The 17,861-nt window shown below is 38.5% G+C and overlaps 1 protein-coding gene across 1 annotated transcript in view; it reads left to right on the top strand.

Moving 5' to 3' along the window:
* Window positions 1-487: 487 nt before the first annotated feature.
* The window catches only part of LOC131039408 (WD repeat-containing protein VIP3), a 64,083-nt gene continuing 46,709 nt past the window's right edge, over window positions 488-17,861 (top strand). The window contains exon 1 of the mRNA XM_057972158.2: window positions 488-1,027. Coding sequence (XP_057828141.1) covers window positions 689-1,027 — 339 coding nt within the window. The 5' untranslated portion in view covers window positions 488-688. The remainder of the gene's footprint in view (window positions 1,028-17,861) is intronic.

Genomic DNA, 17,861 nt, shown 5'->3' on the forward strand with positions numbered 1-17,861 from the left:
TTAATTATTTTTGATATAATTATTTTTTATAATATTAATAATACATAAAATTAAAATAATTGATTATATATAAATATTATGATATATTCTAAAAAAATATATACAACACATACGATTTCTTATATACAACCTTTTCATATTCTATTTCTCATATTTATAGATTAAATATCATGACAATAGAAAAAATATGAACTTTTGAAATTAGTGGACATTGCTACACCTTGATATAATCAAATGATAGTGGTGGTGAGAGAGAGGTAGGCACACATAGAATGAAAGATGAGAAAGATACTCACTTTCAATCACCTATTTCATGTCCATGACATTTACTTAAAGACTCCATAATTCACTTTGTAGACCTGTTCGAGAGACCATTCCACACTAATTATAGAAACATCCTTGGAAATGGGAAATGGGAAATGGGAAATGGGAAATGGGAGTTACCATGTCCAATAAAAAAAAAAAAATGAAAAATGATATCATGTGAGCTTATACGCTAGAAATACGCACTATTTATCAAAGCTGCAGTAGAGCCTGTTGTGTATCGAGGGTAGAGGAAGAGGAAGAGGAAGAGAGAGGAAGAATAATTATTGGGAAGCAAGAGTAGCAAGAAGCATTAGAGCCTGTTGCGTATCCTGTGGAAAATCGGAGGAAGAGAAAAAGGAATTATTGGGAAAGTGGAATTGGAATGAAGCTTGCAGGTCTGAAAACTGTGCAAAATGCGCACGGGGAGTCCATTTGGGCGGTGACGTGGGTGCCTGGAACAGATTCGAGCCCACCTTTGCTTCTGAGTGGATCAGTGGATGAGAGCGTAAAGATATGGCGGGGCGACGAATTGGAGGAGGAGGCGTGCAACACTGGGCACTCGCTGGGAGTGGTGGCGGTGGCGGCACATCCAGCGGGCTCAATTGCGGCCTCCACCTCCCTCGACAGTTTCGTTCGCGTCTTCGACGTCCACTCCAACTCCACCATCTCCATCCTCGATTCGCCCCCATCAGAGGCCTGGAACATGCACTTCCATCCCAAGGTATACTTTTTACAAACCCCGCTTCTCTGTATTTTAATTCCAAACGGGTCTTGGGTGGGAGGACTCGTATTAGTATTAGAAACTGTAATCCAAACTAATGGTGTAGCATTAAGAAAAATTTACAAAATAATTCCCAGGCTCTGAAGTGATAGGACTTGGGATTAGAATTAGAAATTTTGCAACCATAAAATGCAAATTCTTTATGTCCTCAAATGTAAGCTCACAATTTGATCTTTGTGAGTGATGAAGAACATTCTAGAAATGTGGTTAGAATCTATCCATGCTGGATATCTCACAGTGTGAATTTCACGAATATCTGATTCTCTGAATGATGCTTATTATTTTTATCAGCCTAAAGTCGTGCATCAAATATATCCCCAACAACCTGCCAGCCCCCTTCGATGCACAAAAGAACTCAGAGAAAATCTCTGTCAAATCATGTATGTTTATGAAGTTGATTTTCCACGGTTTATTTAATGTGATAATCAGCTCAAAACCTTACACTCATATGATGATACAGTGTCAGTGTCCCTTATTAATCTGAAAAGGCCTATACCTACGAATGTGATTTGAGCATGTTGAAAAATGCTATAATTGCTTTATCTGACTTGACATGTCACACCTAAAATTTATAGGCCTCTATAATCAAAGTTAGCATAGATCAAAAGATGATCTATGTCTTCTCCATTGCTGGATAAAAGCGGGGGAAGTCTAAATAATCGTTAATTTTACCTACCAACTATTTACAGTCAGATTGCCCTCTGGTGGTGAAGATTGTCTCTTGTCATATCATGTATACTATCATCCTGTTCAATAACTACACTACTTTCCTCCTTATGAAGACTTCCTATTGCGAAGACTGTGCTGGAGATCAAAACACCGACTTTCTGTATGTTTAATCTAGCAGCAATTCTAGTACCTATCATCAAAAAGAGATTCAGCGACTTGAGCATCTATCTCCAACAGTTTGAATGCACCCTCCACTAACAAACTTGGGAGTTGTGAATAATCAGGGATATGGAAATTTTTGTCCTCACTGCAAATCATTTTGTTCCTATTGAAGTTTAAGTATTCCTTGGTCTGTAAATTGATTAATTTCTGAAATAATACACTTAGACAACTCAACAACTTTGCCTATGTGTGAATGTGGAGGGTGATACCTGCCCCTCTGAGATTTAGGAAGTCTACTTTGCAAGGAATTTAGTTATGCAAATGTTTTCTTCATGGTAATGATGTAAATAAGTATCAAACATGTAACAAGGTAAATTCATCGAATGCCAACCAAGAATACTGAATACCTTGAAAACTTTTCTGTTGAACTAGGAACAGAAACTCATAAAATCTATTGAGTAAAGCACCTTCACCATGAACTAGATGGAGCTGAGGTCAGTTCGTAGGCTTTGCACTTGACCTTGCAGTAGTTCCCTACCCAAATTAAAAGAGGGCATATCCAATATGTAGATGTTGATGCAGTGTTGAATTGCTGAATAATTAAAAGAGGACATATAATTAAAACAGTAATCTAACAATAATTTGCCTCGATTTGAACAGATAGTTAAAAGAGGACATATCCAATATGTAGATATCTGTCTGATGCCAATAATGCTGAATAATGGAAATTGAATAAGAGATTCACTTTAAGGGGGAAACCTCCAAGAAGCAGCAATTTGATTACCAAATAGGAGAATTTCAACTACCCATGCCATGCAATTGACTGCCTAGCTTTTGTTCCTATATAATATTAGGTTTGGGCAACCTCAAAACTCTAATGAAGCTGTCTGGATAAAAAAATAGCAGATCTAAAAACTAGTATATGATTACTAAAATGTTTGTAGGCCATAGCTTGGCTGTTTAATAACCCGACAATACATATAAAAGATACTTTTGGAAGATTAAAGGGGTCTTGTGTTAAATGTAATGAATCCATGACATTGTAAACAATAGATTCTAAACTTGGCAAGTTTCTAGTTCTACAAGCATTGTTTTTTGCTTTCTAAAAAATTTTGAAAATGGTGTGTGCCATGAAGGCTTGTGTGGTTTTGAAAATGGTGTGCTGTCCCCAAACCCTTGTGAGGGGTGCTGCCCCTTGACCCTGCTGGGAGAAAACCACGGTGTGAGTAGGAACTCACAAACTTTGTACTCTTCTGGAGTACGCCCAATGAGGAGCCATTCCTGTTAGGAGATTACAAGGACACTATTAGGTGCCACCCGGTTAAGGGATTTTGATTCAGGCCTGTTAGAACCTTTACCCTGTTAAAGGTAGCCTTGTTAAAGGTCTTAAGATCATCAATTAAGATGACACCCGGTTAAGGGATTTTACTATGGGACCTGTTAAAGTCCACCCCTATTAAGGGATTTTAATTGCAATGGTTAGAAAGCAATATAAAGATGATCTGCTGAAGTGGCTATTGATAGCTTGATCAGATCACACTGAAACTCATGCTATATCTGCATCGGTTGTGTGTGCTCTGCACAACACCGGTTTCTTGAATATACCTTCGGCTCTGCACTCTGCTGGTCTTCTGATCCTTGACTCTACATTTTGCCGGTCCTCTGACCTTCGGCTCTGCACTATGCCAGTCCTTGACCTTGGGCTCTACACTATGCTTTGCTCCCCCTGTGTTCATACTTTTTCACATCACCTTTCACATTAACAACGACCTTCTCAAGAATGAATTATGTGAATTTATTAGCCTATCAATCTGTTGCCAACTTTCCCTCCAAAACATCCTATTCAAAATTCTGTTACCGCGCCATAAATCACTCTCCAAAAATCATTCCATAAATCTCTGTCAAGACAGTCATTCATGCCGATAAATCCGCCGGTTGACTGGAGAAGACTGCCGGTTTAACTGGATGTTAACTGAACATTACCTGTCCGTCAGTTACAGACTCTACTGATATACCGATCAAAATCTACCTAGCCGATTACCTTCTGTATATCGATCTGTCTCTTCTGTGCCGGTCTACTCACTGCTTGCCGGTTGATATCCTGTGTGCCGGTCTACTCACTGCTTGTTGGTTGATCTCTTGTCTACACACTGCTTAACCGGTTAACCTCAGTTTACCGGTCAACTTACTGCCGATAGACTGTGAAAACTTGGGAGATGATGTTGCCAACAATGACAACCATATCATTCACTGGTCATACTAAAATGCACCAGACTGCCAACAGACACACCATGGATTCAGATATAATATGGAAAACTTATTTGTGCCGAAATTGAGCAATCATTATATTGGTGCATCAATAAATATAGAAGTTATGAAAGAGAATCAAGGTGCATTGTGCTTCAGCGCATATGTGCTCACCATCTCCCTACTTTCAACAACATCCTTAAAGGTGCCTAAGTGGTGGGGCTTTGTCCTAACTGTTAAATTTTCAGATCATGATAAGTAGATTCTGCACTAATCTAATTAAATCTAATTGCAAAGTAGCTTAAAACAAAAACTCCAATCAAAACAGCAGATCTGATTATGCAAATCGACAAACGCATACTGCTGAAATTATGAACAGCAAATACTCACAAATTGGAACTCTCAACAAGGCATCTATTTATTTAGTAAAACTGAAAAAATTACGCTGCACTTGTTCAACACTAAAAAATGCACAGTCTTTCTCTGCTCTCTCTCTCTCTCTCTCTCTTATTTCAGTGGTGTGCCCTAGGTTTCTTTTATAAAACAAGAGAATTCTGAGATTTACAAATAGAAATCTCCTACTGGGGTGCCTAGACTAATAAAGAATTAAAGCAGAAGAGCAATCAAATAAAAAAGGGGCTTGTGTTACAATAAGGACAACACTTTTTCTCGGAATTTAGAACCCAGTCTAAATATATAAAAGCAAACAGCATTCTTTTATTAAAAAAAAACATAAGGGATCTGTGCTCAGATAAAGATAGAAAAAGCTAAAAATCTGAGTGCACCCTGCAGAAGGAGAACATCTGCCAAGTGACAGTTACAGAAAACTGACACTAACATTTCTGGTGGGGTTAGTGTTTTCTTTCAACTTCAATGCTTTCATTTTTGGGGCCTGTAGATCGGCACCCACAACTCTGATATCAATGCAAGATTGGAACAAAATAATACGTATATAAAACAATATGGACGAGATGCTTATACTTTTATTTGGTATACACATGAGTACAACCATTGCAAGGAAACTTGTTAATTAATCACCGGATTAGATTCCACTGATTAATCTAATCCTAAACTAAGATATAATACAGGTATAAAATACGATGTAATTCTTGCATCCCTAGGTGGTGGGACTTGGGGATGACTTTAGGGATTATGCAATATCAAGACCCAAAATTTTTTCTCCGTGTGGCTGCACTAGGGGTTCTAGCAATGAGAAATACAATTGTGCTTATCATGAAATTAATGAGTCATATATTAAACTTAAAGAAGGCCAAGTCCCTTCTAGTTGAGCAAAAATTGCAACCTGAAGTTGAGAGGTCCATGTTTTCATCTTAACACATAATCCTTGGTTAATTCTTATGGTCAATGAATATTCACCCTAACACTAACTGGCAAACTAAAGACAAATTGGTTGATTTGATCCTTGATAATGGTGGCCAAAGGACCTTAATCTCAAAAGTTGTTGGATAATCTATATTTGTGAATTTCAGGGCATCCATGCATATGCTAGTGGAGATGGGTTAAGATGGAGGCACAATTATCTCATCAGTCGCATATGCTCTGTTACTTTTTCCATTAAGTCATTCTAGGACACAATTTACTGTGATGTCCCTCCATTGGATTGCCACAATTTGATGCTTGGAGTTCCATATATTTATAGTTGCATGATTGTATGATGGCTTAACCATAGCTATTAGTTGCAAATGGACAGGACATTTATTTCTTCTTGTAGGCCTTTTCTTTCTGGTAATTTGAATATTCCCATCATTTGGGAAGCTAAGGCAAATGATGTCCAAAAGCTCCATGCACCGTCAAGTTCCTTGTGGGTGGATATTTTGATGTTTGTGATGAACCTAAAGGGCTTCCTTCTATGGGGTCGATCAAACATTCAATTGAGCTTGTGCCACAATCTTAGGTGACCAATCAGCCGTGGTATCATGTCACATCCATTAAATGTGTTAAAATAGAGTGCTGAATCATGCAATTGTTTGGGGAAAGCAAGATTCAGCCTATCAGTTCTCCCTGGGGATTGTCTACTCTTGTATTGCCAAATAAAGATCTTATTTAGAGGCATATAGTCAATTATTGGGCTCTTGACAAAATCTCTATGAGAAATTGCTATCCACTTCCTTGTGTCAAGAATGGTCTATATTAGCTTTACAGAGCAAAGTACTTCACTAATCTCAAATTGGCATTTGTATATCACAAAGTCTGCATGGAGCTTCACAATGTTTGGAAAACAGACTTTGTTTGGAAAATAGGCTTCACGACAAATTTTGGGGCTTCATTGATGCACTTGCAATGTTCATACATGTCATCAATAATATTTTAGGCCTCATCTTGGCAAATTTGTGGTCATCTGTTTTGATGACATATGTGTCTATGGTAAGACTTGGGTTTACTACTTGGTCTGTCTACAACTTGTGTTGGATTTACCAACACCAAGCAAAGATAAATATCTACAAGTCCTTTGGGCAAACTTGAGTCAAGTACTTGGGCTTCCTTGTTGATTAATATGGACTGCATGCAAATCTAGATAAGTCATCATGCAAGAGATGCCCACTACATTCTGCCTTTCAGATTTAAAGGTTTTTAAGGGAGGTATGAACTTCTATAGAAATTTCGTTTGTATCAACTACCTTTCCCTGCCCTTTCCTCAACTTAACCATTGTAAATGTAAACTCTTACTCAGAGTCCAGAAAATGCTCAAACATCTAGCTGTTTGAAGGTTTTCTTTACATTGCATATGTGCTTGCTTTCCCTGACCTACAACATTTGAGCTTGATATTGTTGGCACACTCCTTTAGCATGGGCGATGTCCATTGGCATGTCATCTTAAAGTCTTATTGCAATCAGACTCAATTATACTACTTACAAGGAATTTTAAGCTTTAGTCCAATTTAATGTCCCTTCTAGGGATATTCTTGATTTTTGCTCTGAAACAACAATTCCAACTTAAGATGAGAATCAGAATATATTTATAAATATAATTTTATCAAAACTGAAGACATTTCATTATAATATTCAACTTATAATTCTAAGAATAATTCAGAAGATAGAACTTATCTTGAATATCTCCTTCCGGCTGTCTTGTTAAAGATCAATAATACTCAGATCAATAAATCACGACATCATTAATATTAGGATGAATACATCATAGCATATTCCTCATAGCAAATCATAGTGTGAATTTCTTAGAAATACTTGCAAATAGCAATATTAAGGTGGGTCATTCTCAATATTACCAAGATCATGTAAGGGGGGCCATCCTTGCAACTCGTAGTCCATCTTGGAGGGGGGGCATCGTCCTTGATTAAGCCCAAGATCATGGAAGTCTGGTCATCCTTTCCACCTCTAGCCCATGAGCATGGTAGGCTGGTTGTCCATTCCATCTTTGGGTGGTGTACTTGATAAAAGCATGAGAGGGGGGCCATCCTCTAAGCTCTCGTGGACTTGGAAGGGGGGCTATCCTTCCTATTTGCAAGACACTTCCTCAAATCCAAGAATTATTGCTCAAGGAGTTTTCTAGAGTATTGTTGATTCCTTCATTTCTCGTAATTGTCATTTCTTGAAGGATTGATGAATGGATGCTTAAATGATGCTTGAATCATTGATGTCTAAGTTATTGATATTTGTATGATTTGAAGCTTGAATAGTTTATGTTGGAATGATGGATGTTTGTATATTTGATTGATTGAATGAATTGATAATTTATGATGATGATTTGCTGATTGGATTGTTTGCTTGATTTGATACTTGATGATTACTTTTGATGGATTCATGAGTGACGATTTGATGTATTGGTGAGTGATGGTTAATAAGTGATCCTTGAATGCTTGGAATAATTTCTCCTTTATACTTCATTGGTGAAAGGGTCACCGCCTTTTATAAGACTCGAGTCACCACCCTCCATTGCTGCCTTTTGACAATAATAAGTTATTTTCCAAGTTTATCTCTCTTGCATGTCCTCCTCAAATGAAACCTTCTTCCCTTTATATCTTCCAATGTGAGGGAGAAGTCACACCTCTTCATCATATCTGCCCCTTACAAGAGTCACAACCTTTCACAGTTACCTACCTTTGAAAGAGTACAACCTTTCATAATTTCTGCCCTTTGAAATAGTCACTTCCTTATTTTCTTCCCTCTCCTTTCTATTAATCCTTCCTTGATTCATATGCTCCACTGTTTCTTCCTTATATACCTTTAATCCTTCAATAGTCATAACTCTTTATTTCATGCCTTTTGACCATTCGTTAAACTTAATTAAATTTCAATTATATTATATCATATTTTTTATTGTTTAGAATTTTTAATTTACTATTACATCCCATTTAAAAAAGGGGACATGTTGTGCATTCTGCACACACGCCCCTATTTCAAGGGACCCCCATTGGCCGGTAAGAAGAGAGAAGAAACTATGGTTAAGATCATGCCAGTTAGGTCCCAACGGGAATTCAAAACAAAATCTCCTTGGCAACAAAGCTTGGCGAAATGCATATCTTGTAGTTTGGCTTGAAAGAAGTGAAATGTTTGCATTCTCTCTGGAAATCCCGAAATTTGCAAACTAGGAGAAACATCACCTTGAATCCAAAGCAGTGCATTTTTACTAAAAAAAATCGAAATTGCTAGGGCATGGGGCATTTAAAAGATGCTAAGGTAAAAGTTTGGCCAAATGAATTAAACACAAAATCCCACCTTTTCATTGAAATAGCCAAAGTTTGGCAAGGGGTGTTTAAGTATGAAATTCTGCATATTTTGCAGAAGAGAACCAAGTTTAGAAATCAAGCAAACTCAGTCAAAAACCCGAATTTGCAAGCAACAAAGAGCCAAATAAAAAATCGCTCACTTTTTTGTGAATCGCCGAGCTTCCAAATAGAGGGCGGACAAATAAAGTTCGTGCATTTTTATGAAAAATCGTGCATTTCGTCTAAGGCAAAAGTTCGCACATTTTGGTGCAAAAGGCCGAAGTTTCATTAAGACAAAGTTAGGCATTTGAAGCTCACCAAAAATCGCACCTTTTGTCAAGAAATCCCGAACTTCATAAGATGAAAGGCAATGAAGTTAAAATCGTGCATTTCGAGTCAAATACCCTAGTTTTATCATTAAGGCCAAAACAAGGTTTGTGCAATTAAGTCAAAAAGCCCGGTTTTATTAAGAAAGGGGGGCAAAATGAAAATCGCACATTTTGTGTGAAAGTTGCGTGTTTCTTCGGAGAAAAAAAAAGAGCGATTAAATGAGGGTTCTACAATTTTCGCCCAGTGTCTGTAAAATACCCGAGTTTCCATGTGACATGGGGCGTTTAAAGTAAAAACCTAGACTATAAGTTTGTTGGAAATCGCATCTAGTTAGGGAGGCGTGATTGAAGTTAGGTGTTTTGTTTGAAAATTCCAAAGCAAGAGTTCACCATTTTCCTCCTGAATGTCGAGTTTCATCATCAGAAGCAAAGGCATAGCATGCAGTTTGCGCATTTTAATAAGAATACTCAAGTTTGCAACTAAGGAGTTAGGTGTTTGAATAGACGAGTCTTACAAGTTTCTCATGAAAGGCAAGGAATTGCATTCTTTTGCAAACTCGACCCTTTTTCATATTTTGTGAGAAAGAAGGCAAAGTCGCACATTTCCTTTTTCCCCGAATTTCATTGTCAAAAAGGTGTTTAAAACAACAAAGCTCGACATTGCCTTGATAATTTAACATCAGTTAAATTTATTTAATTTTTCGAGATGATTGTTTCAGGTTGAAATCGATTGTTTGTAGATTGCGATTGACGTCCGAAAGTGAAGATGCAGGAGCGCAGGATCAAAACGACAAAGCATGGAGATACCAACTGGACAACAAATTGAAATCCACTCTCAAGACCGAAGACAAAGAACACTCAGAATGCTACAAGTGTATGCATTCTCAGAAATGCACAGCTGGAATTAATTCTAGAAAATCAGTTTAAAAACTGAACTGCTTTATTCTAAAAGGATTCCCTGTGGGCCCTGTTTAATGCATCTAAAATAGGGGGGTGCACAGGTCTGTTATTTCCAACTACCAAATTGACCGAATTGATGCCAAACAGTTGTCGGTAGCTGGAAAAGTGGTTGGGAGGACAACTGAAGAGTAACTAGGCATGGGTTAAAGCTGCCAAGTTTCTAGAAGGCAAGTTGCAGCCCTTGGATGCAGTCAATCCTGGTCTTCGATTCAAATTGTAAAATCTATAAAAGGCAGGGGCCTTTCTCTTGTAAAGGGTTAGATTTTTAGACAGATGTTTTTATAGACAGTTAGATTTTAGTAGTTAGAAGTAGTTAAATTATTAGGAGTAGAATAGAACTACTATAGAAATTGTTGTAATGATAGCTAAAATCAATATATGAACATTGAATTTGGTGTTTGTTATTTTTGGTTTTATTATGTTTGCTTGGTTTCCTTCCAGCTGGTTAGAAGTAGAGTTCAATGGTTTTAATGGTGAATTGTAGGGGGGTATTTGATTTATTTTAGGTTCATACCATTGGGGATCTGCTGATTGTAGGTCACCGTGCATGGTTAGTCTGAACCCAAAAATGTGCCTAGTTCAACTGTGAGTATTTGTCTCAGGCTGCGCCAAAATTGGGTGGCTGGATGAATCCCCATAGTCTGAAAATCCTTCATCCCCTTGGAGATTGCACTGTTCTTGTCAAGTTGTGAGGGTGTCTCTGTCAAAACAAGAATTGGTTTATGGAAATCTGTCCACCTGCAGCACTAGTCATTCCAATCATTGCACTTAGGATCCCTAAACCCTTCTCTTTTGCTTTTATTTTTCGCAATTTGAGAATCGCAGCATCGTTGGATGCAGACCAGCTTGTTGTAAACGTAAGTCCCTTTGTATTACCAGCAAAACACATCAAACCGTTGAGCTATCCTGTAGTCATGACCTGACATTTGGAACCTTGAGGTTGTCCCCTTTGATCACTTAAAACAGCATTAGGGATTCCTTATACAAGAGAGGATAGGATTCACAATGAATTCTATTCTGCGTTGACCAGAGAGAGTTGGTAATCTGACTTTAGCCACGTCAACAGGACACACTTAAGCAGTGGTTCCATTCAGCTTCTTGATAAGGTCATGCTACACATGGCTTCCCAATCCCTTAACTATTGAATTCTTAATCCAAGATTCAAGAACATCACTGTTTGAAATGACAATCATATATACATTAGATTCATTTGGTGATCAAGTACAAGAAAGGCTGATGCAGGAGCATCTCGGGGCTTGAGCTATCAACATCACCAAAAAATATTATTTTGCTTCTAATTTTTGGTTTGTTTGTTCTAATCTTGTTTTCCTTGGTGTAGATGAGTACTCCACATTCAAATCACTTTCCCACCCAATTTGGAGCATCCACCTTGGAGATAATCTTGTTGAACCCTCCTTGGAAGTTGAAGAGTCACATTTTCTGATAAGGGCACTTGGGATGATGGGCTTCTTAGATGTCGTTTATTTAATTTTCATGTATGATCTTTTTTCACATGCCTTTGTCTCATAATGAAGTGCCCATGTGGAGGGGAGTGAGTGGAGAATCTTGTATAATGAACTTTCATGAGGTGATCTTAATGGAAGAGTTACATAGTCTCCTTGATTCTTGCTTTGACTTTTTTGGGGGATGGCACCACTTGTATAGGAGGTTTTATGAGCTACATGTTAATGTCCCCAATCAGAGAACCCTAGGAAACAGATGAATTTTCAAACATGTGCAAGCTGAAGTAATGAATCAATGTTAAATGTAGGTTCCAAAGCCTACTAAAATTAATGCTGATCAGCAATCTGTCAATATTGTAAATTCCTTATCAATCAAAATGCATGTTATGAACAATAAATTCAACCATTCTCAATGCTGCTTATGAATTATAACCCTCAAAAGCCGAAAATAATCTATTTACTAATGCATGAAAGGTAAAAATATATATGAAACTTTTGATTATACTTCCACATGCACCATGAATATTTTATGAAGGTAGATCTGACTGTTATGACAGCAAATAATCCTTTGAACAGCAATTTAAGGAAGCAAAAGTATTTATTTTACCAGCAATTTTACTTACAGCCATCTGTACAGCTTTCAGATCGGTACAAACCCTTGAAATGATGCCAAACATGCAATAATGGAGCTGAAATTGTATGACAGCGGTTGGTGCATGAACAGGTTTGAAACCCTTTGATGACAGCAGCTGTTCTATCAGCGAAACCCTTAGAATCAGAAATTGTTTGAAGGTGCAGCAGACGGAAAACATGTATGACAGCAGATCCAATGTCTGAAAGGTCTCACAATAGTAGCATTTAATTCAAAACCCTGGGCACAACACTTGTTAGGGCTGGAAACATCAACCAAATGCAGGGCACAACCATTATTATTACGCAAGTAATTGGTAAAAAATTTGATGTATTAACAATGAGCAAGAACGCTCAATAAATAAACTACGAGGATTTACAAAATAGAAAGTTTCTAACAAGAAACTAAAATTACAATATATTACATGATTGAGCTTTAATTATTAACTTAGGAAAATATAATATCAATACCCTCCCTTAATGCTCAATCTGTCAACGACACCAAGCTGCCCCCTGAATTTGACAAACTTATCTGGACTGAGCGACTTGGTGAGAATATCTGCTGTCTGCTCTGCTGTTGGAACATACAACAATTGAACCAAACCATCTTCAACAAGCTTTCTGATGAAATGTCAGTGAGTTTCCACGTGCTTGGTTCTTTCATGGAAGACAGGATTCTTGGCAAGTTTGAGTACTCCTTGATTATCACAGAACAAGGGAGTCGGACCTGCTTGAGATATCTGCATATCCGCAAGCATCCGGCGAAGCCAAACTGCCCAATCTGAATCTGTGAATCCACTGAGTCTAGGATCTTGACTTCTAGTTTAAAGAAGTTCATAATCAGGGGTGCCCTTCACATAACGCAACACACGCGTCGTTGCTACCGAATGATCAGCCTTGGGGGCTGTCATGAAGCGTGAAATGTAGCTCGTTGCAAAATTGAGATCATGTCTAGTAGCAGTAAAATAGATGAGATTGCCCACTAGTTGCCTGAATTGTGTTTCATCTACAAGAGGAGAATCAAACTTGGCTGACAACTTCAGTCCTGTCTCCATCGGTGTGGAAGCAGGTTTGCAATCCTGCATTTGAAATCTGTCAAGCAAGTTCTTGGCATACTTAGACTGAGAAATAAAAATGCTACTATTAGTCTGCCAGACCTCAACACCTAAACAATAATGGAGAAGCCCCAAATCTGTCATATCAAATGCCTTGCACATGTCCCATTTGATTTCTGCAATCAAATGTGTTGAATTGCCAATAATGATCAAGTCATCCACATAGACAACAAGAAAGAGAATATCATCACCAGAGTGTTTGATATACAGATTATTGTCAGAAGGACAACGCTAAAAACCATGAGCAACCAAGTACTAATCAATCTTGATGTACCATGCTCGAGGAGCCTGTTTGAGTCCATAGAGTGCTTTAACGAGTCTACATACTTGATGTTCTTTGCCGACAACCTTGAAACCAGGAGGCTGCGTCATGTAGACTTCTTCCTACAACTCCCCATTGAGGAAGGCACTCTTAACATCCATCTGATGGACTTTCCATCCAAACTGAGCTGCAATAGCGAGAAGAAGACAAATTGTACTCGTCTTGGCAGTAGGAGCAAACTTTCCTCATAGTCAATGCCTCCCATTGTGTGAATCCTCGAGCAACTAATCTGGCCTTGTATTTATCTAAAGTACCATCTGCATGATACTTGACCTTATACACCCATTTGCAACTAATGGGCTTCTTCCCTGGAGGAAGATCAGAGAGAACCCAGGTGTTGTTCTTCAGAAGGCTCTGGTATTCTGCGTCCATTGCCTGTTCCCACTTTGGAATCCCTTTTGCCTCTGAATAGGTCTGGGGCTCATAAATACTATGAATGTTGGCCATGAGAGCAAAGTTAACTGTAGTTTGCTGCTTGCTCTTATTTCTGGAAGATCTACCCTCAATGAGCTCATCAGGATGAAGATCACTGATTGTCTTAGCCCACCACTTAGGCCGGAGAGTAGAAGTGCCATGATCAGATGGAGGAATAATTGGAACTGGAGGTGGAAGAGGATCTGGAATAGGTGGAAGATTAACATCATCCAAAGGAAATTCAGGTAGTGCATCATCAAATACAGAATCTACATCATCCCTCCCATCAGGTGAACAAAATGGAAGACGAATACCTAAATCAGAGGCCTTCAAGGGCTGATCCTTAGAATTCTGCTCAGACGAGGAAAGCTGAAATGGTCCTCGGTCTTCATCAAAGACAACATCACGACTGAAGATGAGACGATCAATGTCTACATCAATCAGCCGGTAGGCCTTATGGTTGTCACTGTATCCTGTAAACATAAGCTTCTGACTTTTGGAATCCATCTTAGAGCGCTTGGCATCTGGAATCCATACATATGCTAAAGAGCCAAAAACTTTCAGATGGCTGATCCTAGGTTTGTGACCAGTCCATGCTTCCTCAGGAGTCTTCCCCTTAACAACATGAGTGGGAGACCTATTAAAAAGATAGACTGCAATAAACACTGCTTCTACTGAATACTTCTTAGGAACATTTCTATGTTCCAACATAGACCTAGCCATTTTTGTAATGGTGCGATTGCAACGTTCTACAACGCCGTTTTGTTGAGGGGTGTATGGTGTGGTTAACTGACGTTTTATGCCATGTGTATCACAAAAAGTGGAGAAAGCAGTGGAACAAAACTCCCCCCATTATCAGACCTAAGAGTAATAATAGAACAACCAGACTCTTTTTCTACTAAGGCCTTAAATTTTTGAAATACAGTAAACACATCTGATTTCTGTCTAAGGAAGTACACCCACATCTTACGACTGAAATCATCAACAAAAAGTAAGAAATACCTACACCTAGTAACAAAAGTAGTATTCATTGGACCACATACATCAGCGTGGACCAACTGTAGTACCTTAGATGCTCGCCATGAGTCACCATCCTTGAACGGTTTTTCTGTGTTGCTTCCCAGTCTGACAAGCTTCACAAACTCGTTGATTCTGAGTTTGAATTTCAGGTAGGCCATGTACTAAATCTTCCCGAACAAGCTAAGCAAGGTAATGAATGTTCAGGTTACCATATTGCTGATGCCATAGACGGGTGATAGAGGAGGATTTTGCTGCGAAGGCATGCTCAAGAGAATCATCTTTATCCACAAGTCTATAAAGACCATGATCCTCAATACCAACAACAACAATAGTGCGTGTCGCACGATCAACAATCGAACACTTATGTGCACTGAAGATGACATCAAGCTGAGGAGAATGTCGCATAATCTGACTCAAAGAGAGAAGATTCAGTTCCATGCCAGGAACGTAGTATACATTGAGGAATATGAGATTCCTCCCACCAAATTGTTTCTGAACGTTGCCCTTGCCGACAACGGTATACTTTTCACCTCCTCCAAAAATAACTGAATTAGTATTGGGAGAAAATTCTATAAACCAATCACGCTTGTGAGTGAAATGCCAAGAAGCACCATAAGCTATATACCAAGTAGAAGATTTCGCATGGTCTGCAGGTCTTTTAGCCATGAAGGCGTAAAAGGCAGACTCTTTTTGCTCTGTGTGCTTAGCGACATTGGCTTTAGGTTGAGACCCCCCTGCTTCCGCTGTTTGGAAGCTATGCGATTGTGACAATCCTTAATCATATGGCCATATTTGTGACAATAATTGCATTAAACCTTCTTCTTTGAACCATCGTGAGACTGACTGGAGCCCTTCTGCTGAGAGGACTGAGATGACTAAGATTTGCCTTTATCCTTGTAAAAGGATTTGGTTGCAAATGCTTCCTTTGAGGAGGATGAAGTGGCACCGCTACCAAACTGTTGTTTCCAACGATCCCGTTGCAGAAGTTTGGTGCACAACTCTGAAAATTTCAAATCAACATTCGTAGACGTAATGTTGAGAGTCTCTATGAAGTGCTCGTAGGATTTTGGTAGACTCTTTAGGGTTATGACTACCATATCCTCTTCCTCCATTTTCCGACCAATAGCTTCGAGCTGATCTCAAATGTCTTTAATCTTTTGTGAGATGCTCCTGTAAGGACATGCGTTCATCCATCATGATGAAGAACAACTGGTTCTTCAGGAAGAACGCTCGACTTTTGTTGGATGTCTCATGCAACTCCTTCAGATGCTTCCAAATTTTTGAGGCTGATTTACCAGAAGGAATCTGAGGTAACTGGTCATTTGTGACAGAGAGCTTAAGAAGCATGACAGCTTCTCGATTGCGATCATCAAATTTGTCCTGATTTGATTCGACTGCTGTAGGACGAGATTCTTTGTCCAAAACAAGATCATCAAGGCGGCGATATTCAAAGATTGTCAGCATGTGCTGCTTGTAGGTGTTATAATTTTTACCGTTGAATCTCTGACTGCCTTCCAACATTAAGTTGGTCAATGACGCCATCTTGCACGTTTCCCAATGCACAAAAAATGAAAAACAAAGAAGTGATAGCATAGAGTACAAAGCATGAATCCCAATGCAAAAAAATTAGGGGCAGATGCAAGTACAAACTTCAAAAAAATGAAGTACGACTTACACGAATTTCGAGAAAAAATTCCAGTTGACCCAAAAAAATTTGACGACGACCCAGAAAAGAGAATAAAAAATCCAGAAGGAATCTGGTGTCTGATTTTCAAAGGCAGCAATGAACAGAGGGTTTTTGTCAAAATCCTAGCCGTAGGTCAAATGACGAAAAAATTGCAGAATGTCATTGCAAAGAAGGTGAAACGTGAGAGAAATAATCTCGTTGCTGAAAATTGCAGATATGTCGCGTGGAGCAGAGAAGTTACGAAATAAAAAAAAAACGTGGGCCGAAGAAAGTCGCGACCAGAGGAAATGCCGTCGCGCAGAGGTCTGGAGATGACGCGAAATTGCGTCTCGTTGTAGTAGGCAGGTCGCGAAATGCAAGTCGCAGGTGGACTGAAAGAGAAAATCGCGTCGAAGGTTGTGAAAATGAACCAAGCGACCACGATTCCATACAGGCTGTTGCACACAAGAGGGCCGTCGGGAATAAAAACTTTGCGCAATAAGAAAATCGGGACGGGTAACAAAAAAGTTCTTTGTTCCAAAATTGTGTGCAGAGAGAAATGACGACGTGTCGATGCAGCAAACCCTCGACACTAAGGAAGAAATCACAAAAAAATGTCAAACTCGACTCTGCAAAATTGCCCAGGAAGATTTTGAAAAACTTTTGAAATTTTTCTAAAAAAATTCCTTTCGGAAATTTTCAGAATAACAGAAAATCTCAAAATTTTTATTTTTTCGGTTCAGAATAACATAAATACCATATTATGCAAGTAATTGGTAAAAGATTTGATGTATTAACAATGAGCAAGAACGCTCAATAAATAAATTACAAGGATTTACAAAATAGAAAGTTTCTAACAAGAAACTAAAATTACAATATATTACATGATTGAGCATTAATAATTAACTTAGGAAAATATAATATTAATAATTATGAGGGCTGGAAATCTTGATCAATGGCTAGAAACCTCAACAAAACAGCAGATCTAAACCCTATGTCAGCAACAACAGCAAACCTCCCTCAAAATGGTGGCTGGGAAATGAATTATAGCTGATCCAATGACTGGAGTATCCCACAAACAGCAGCAATGGT

The sequence above is a fragment of the Cryptomeria japonica genome, chromosome 10 (genome assembly GCF_030272615.1).
Source record: "Cryptomeria japonica chromosome 10, Sugi_1.0, whole genome shotgun sequence".
Taxonomy (NCBI): domain Eukaryota; kingdom Viridiplantae; phylum Streptophyta; class Pinopsida; order Cupressales; family Cupressaceae; genus Cryptomeria; species Cryptomeria japonica.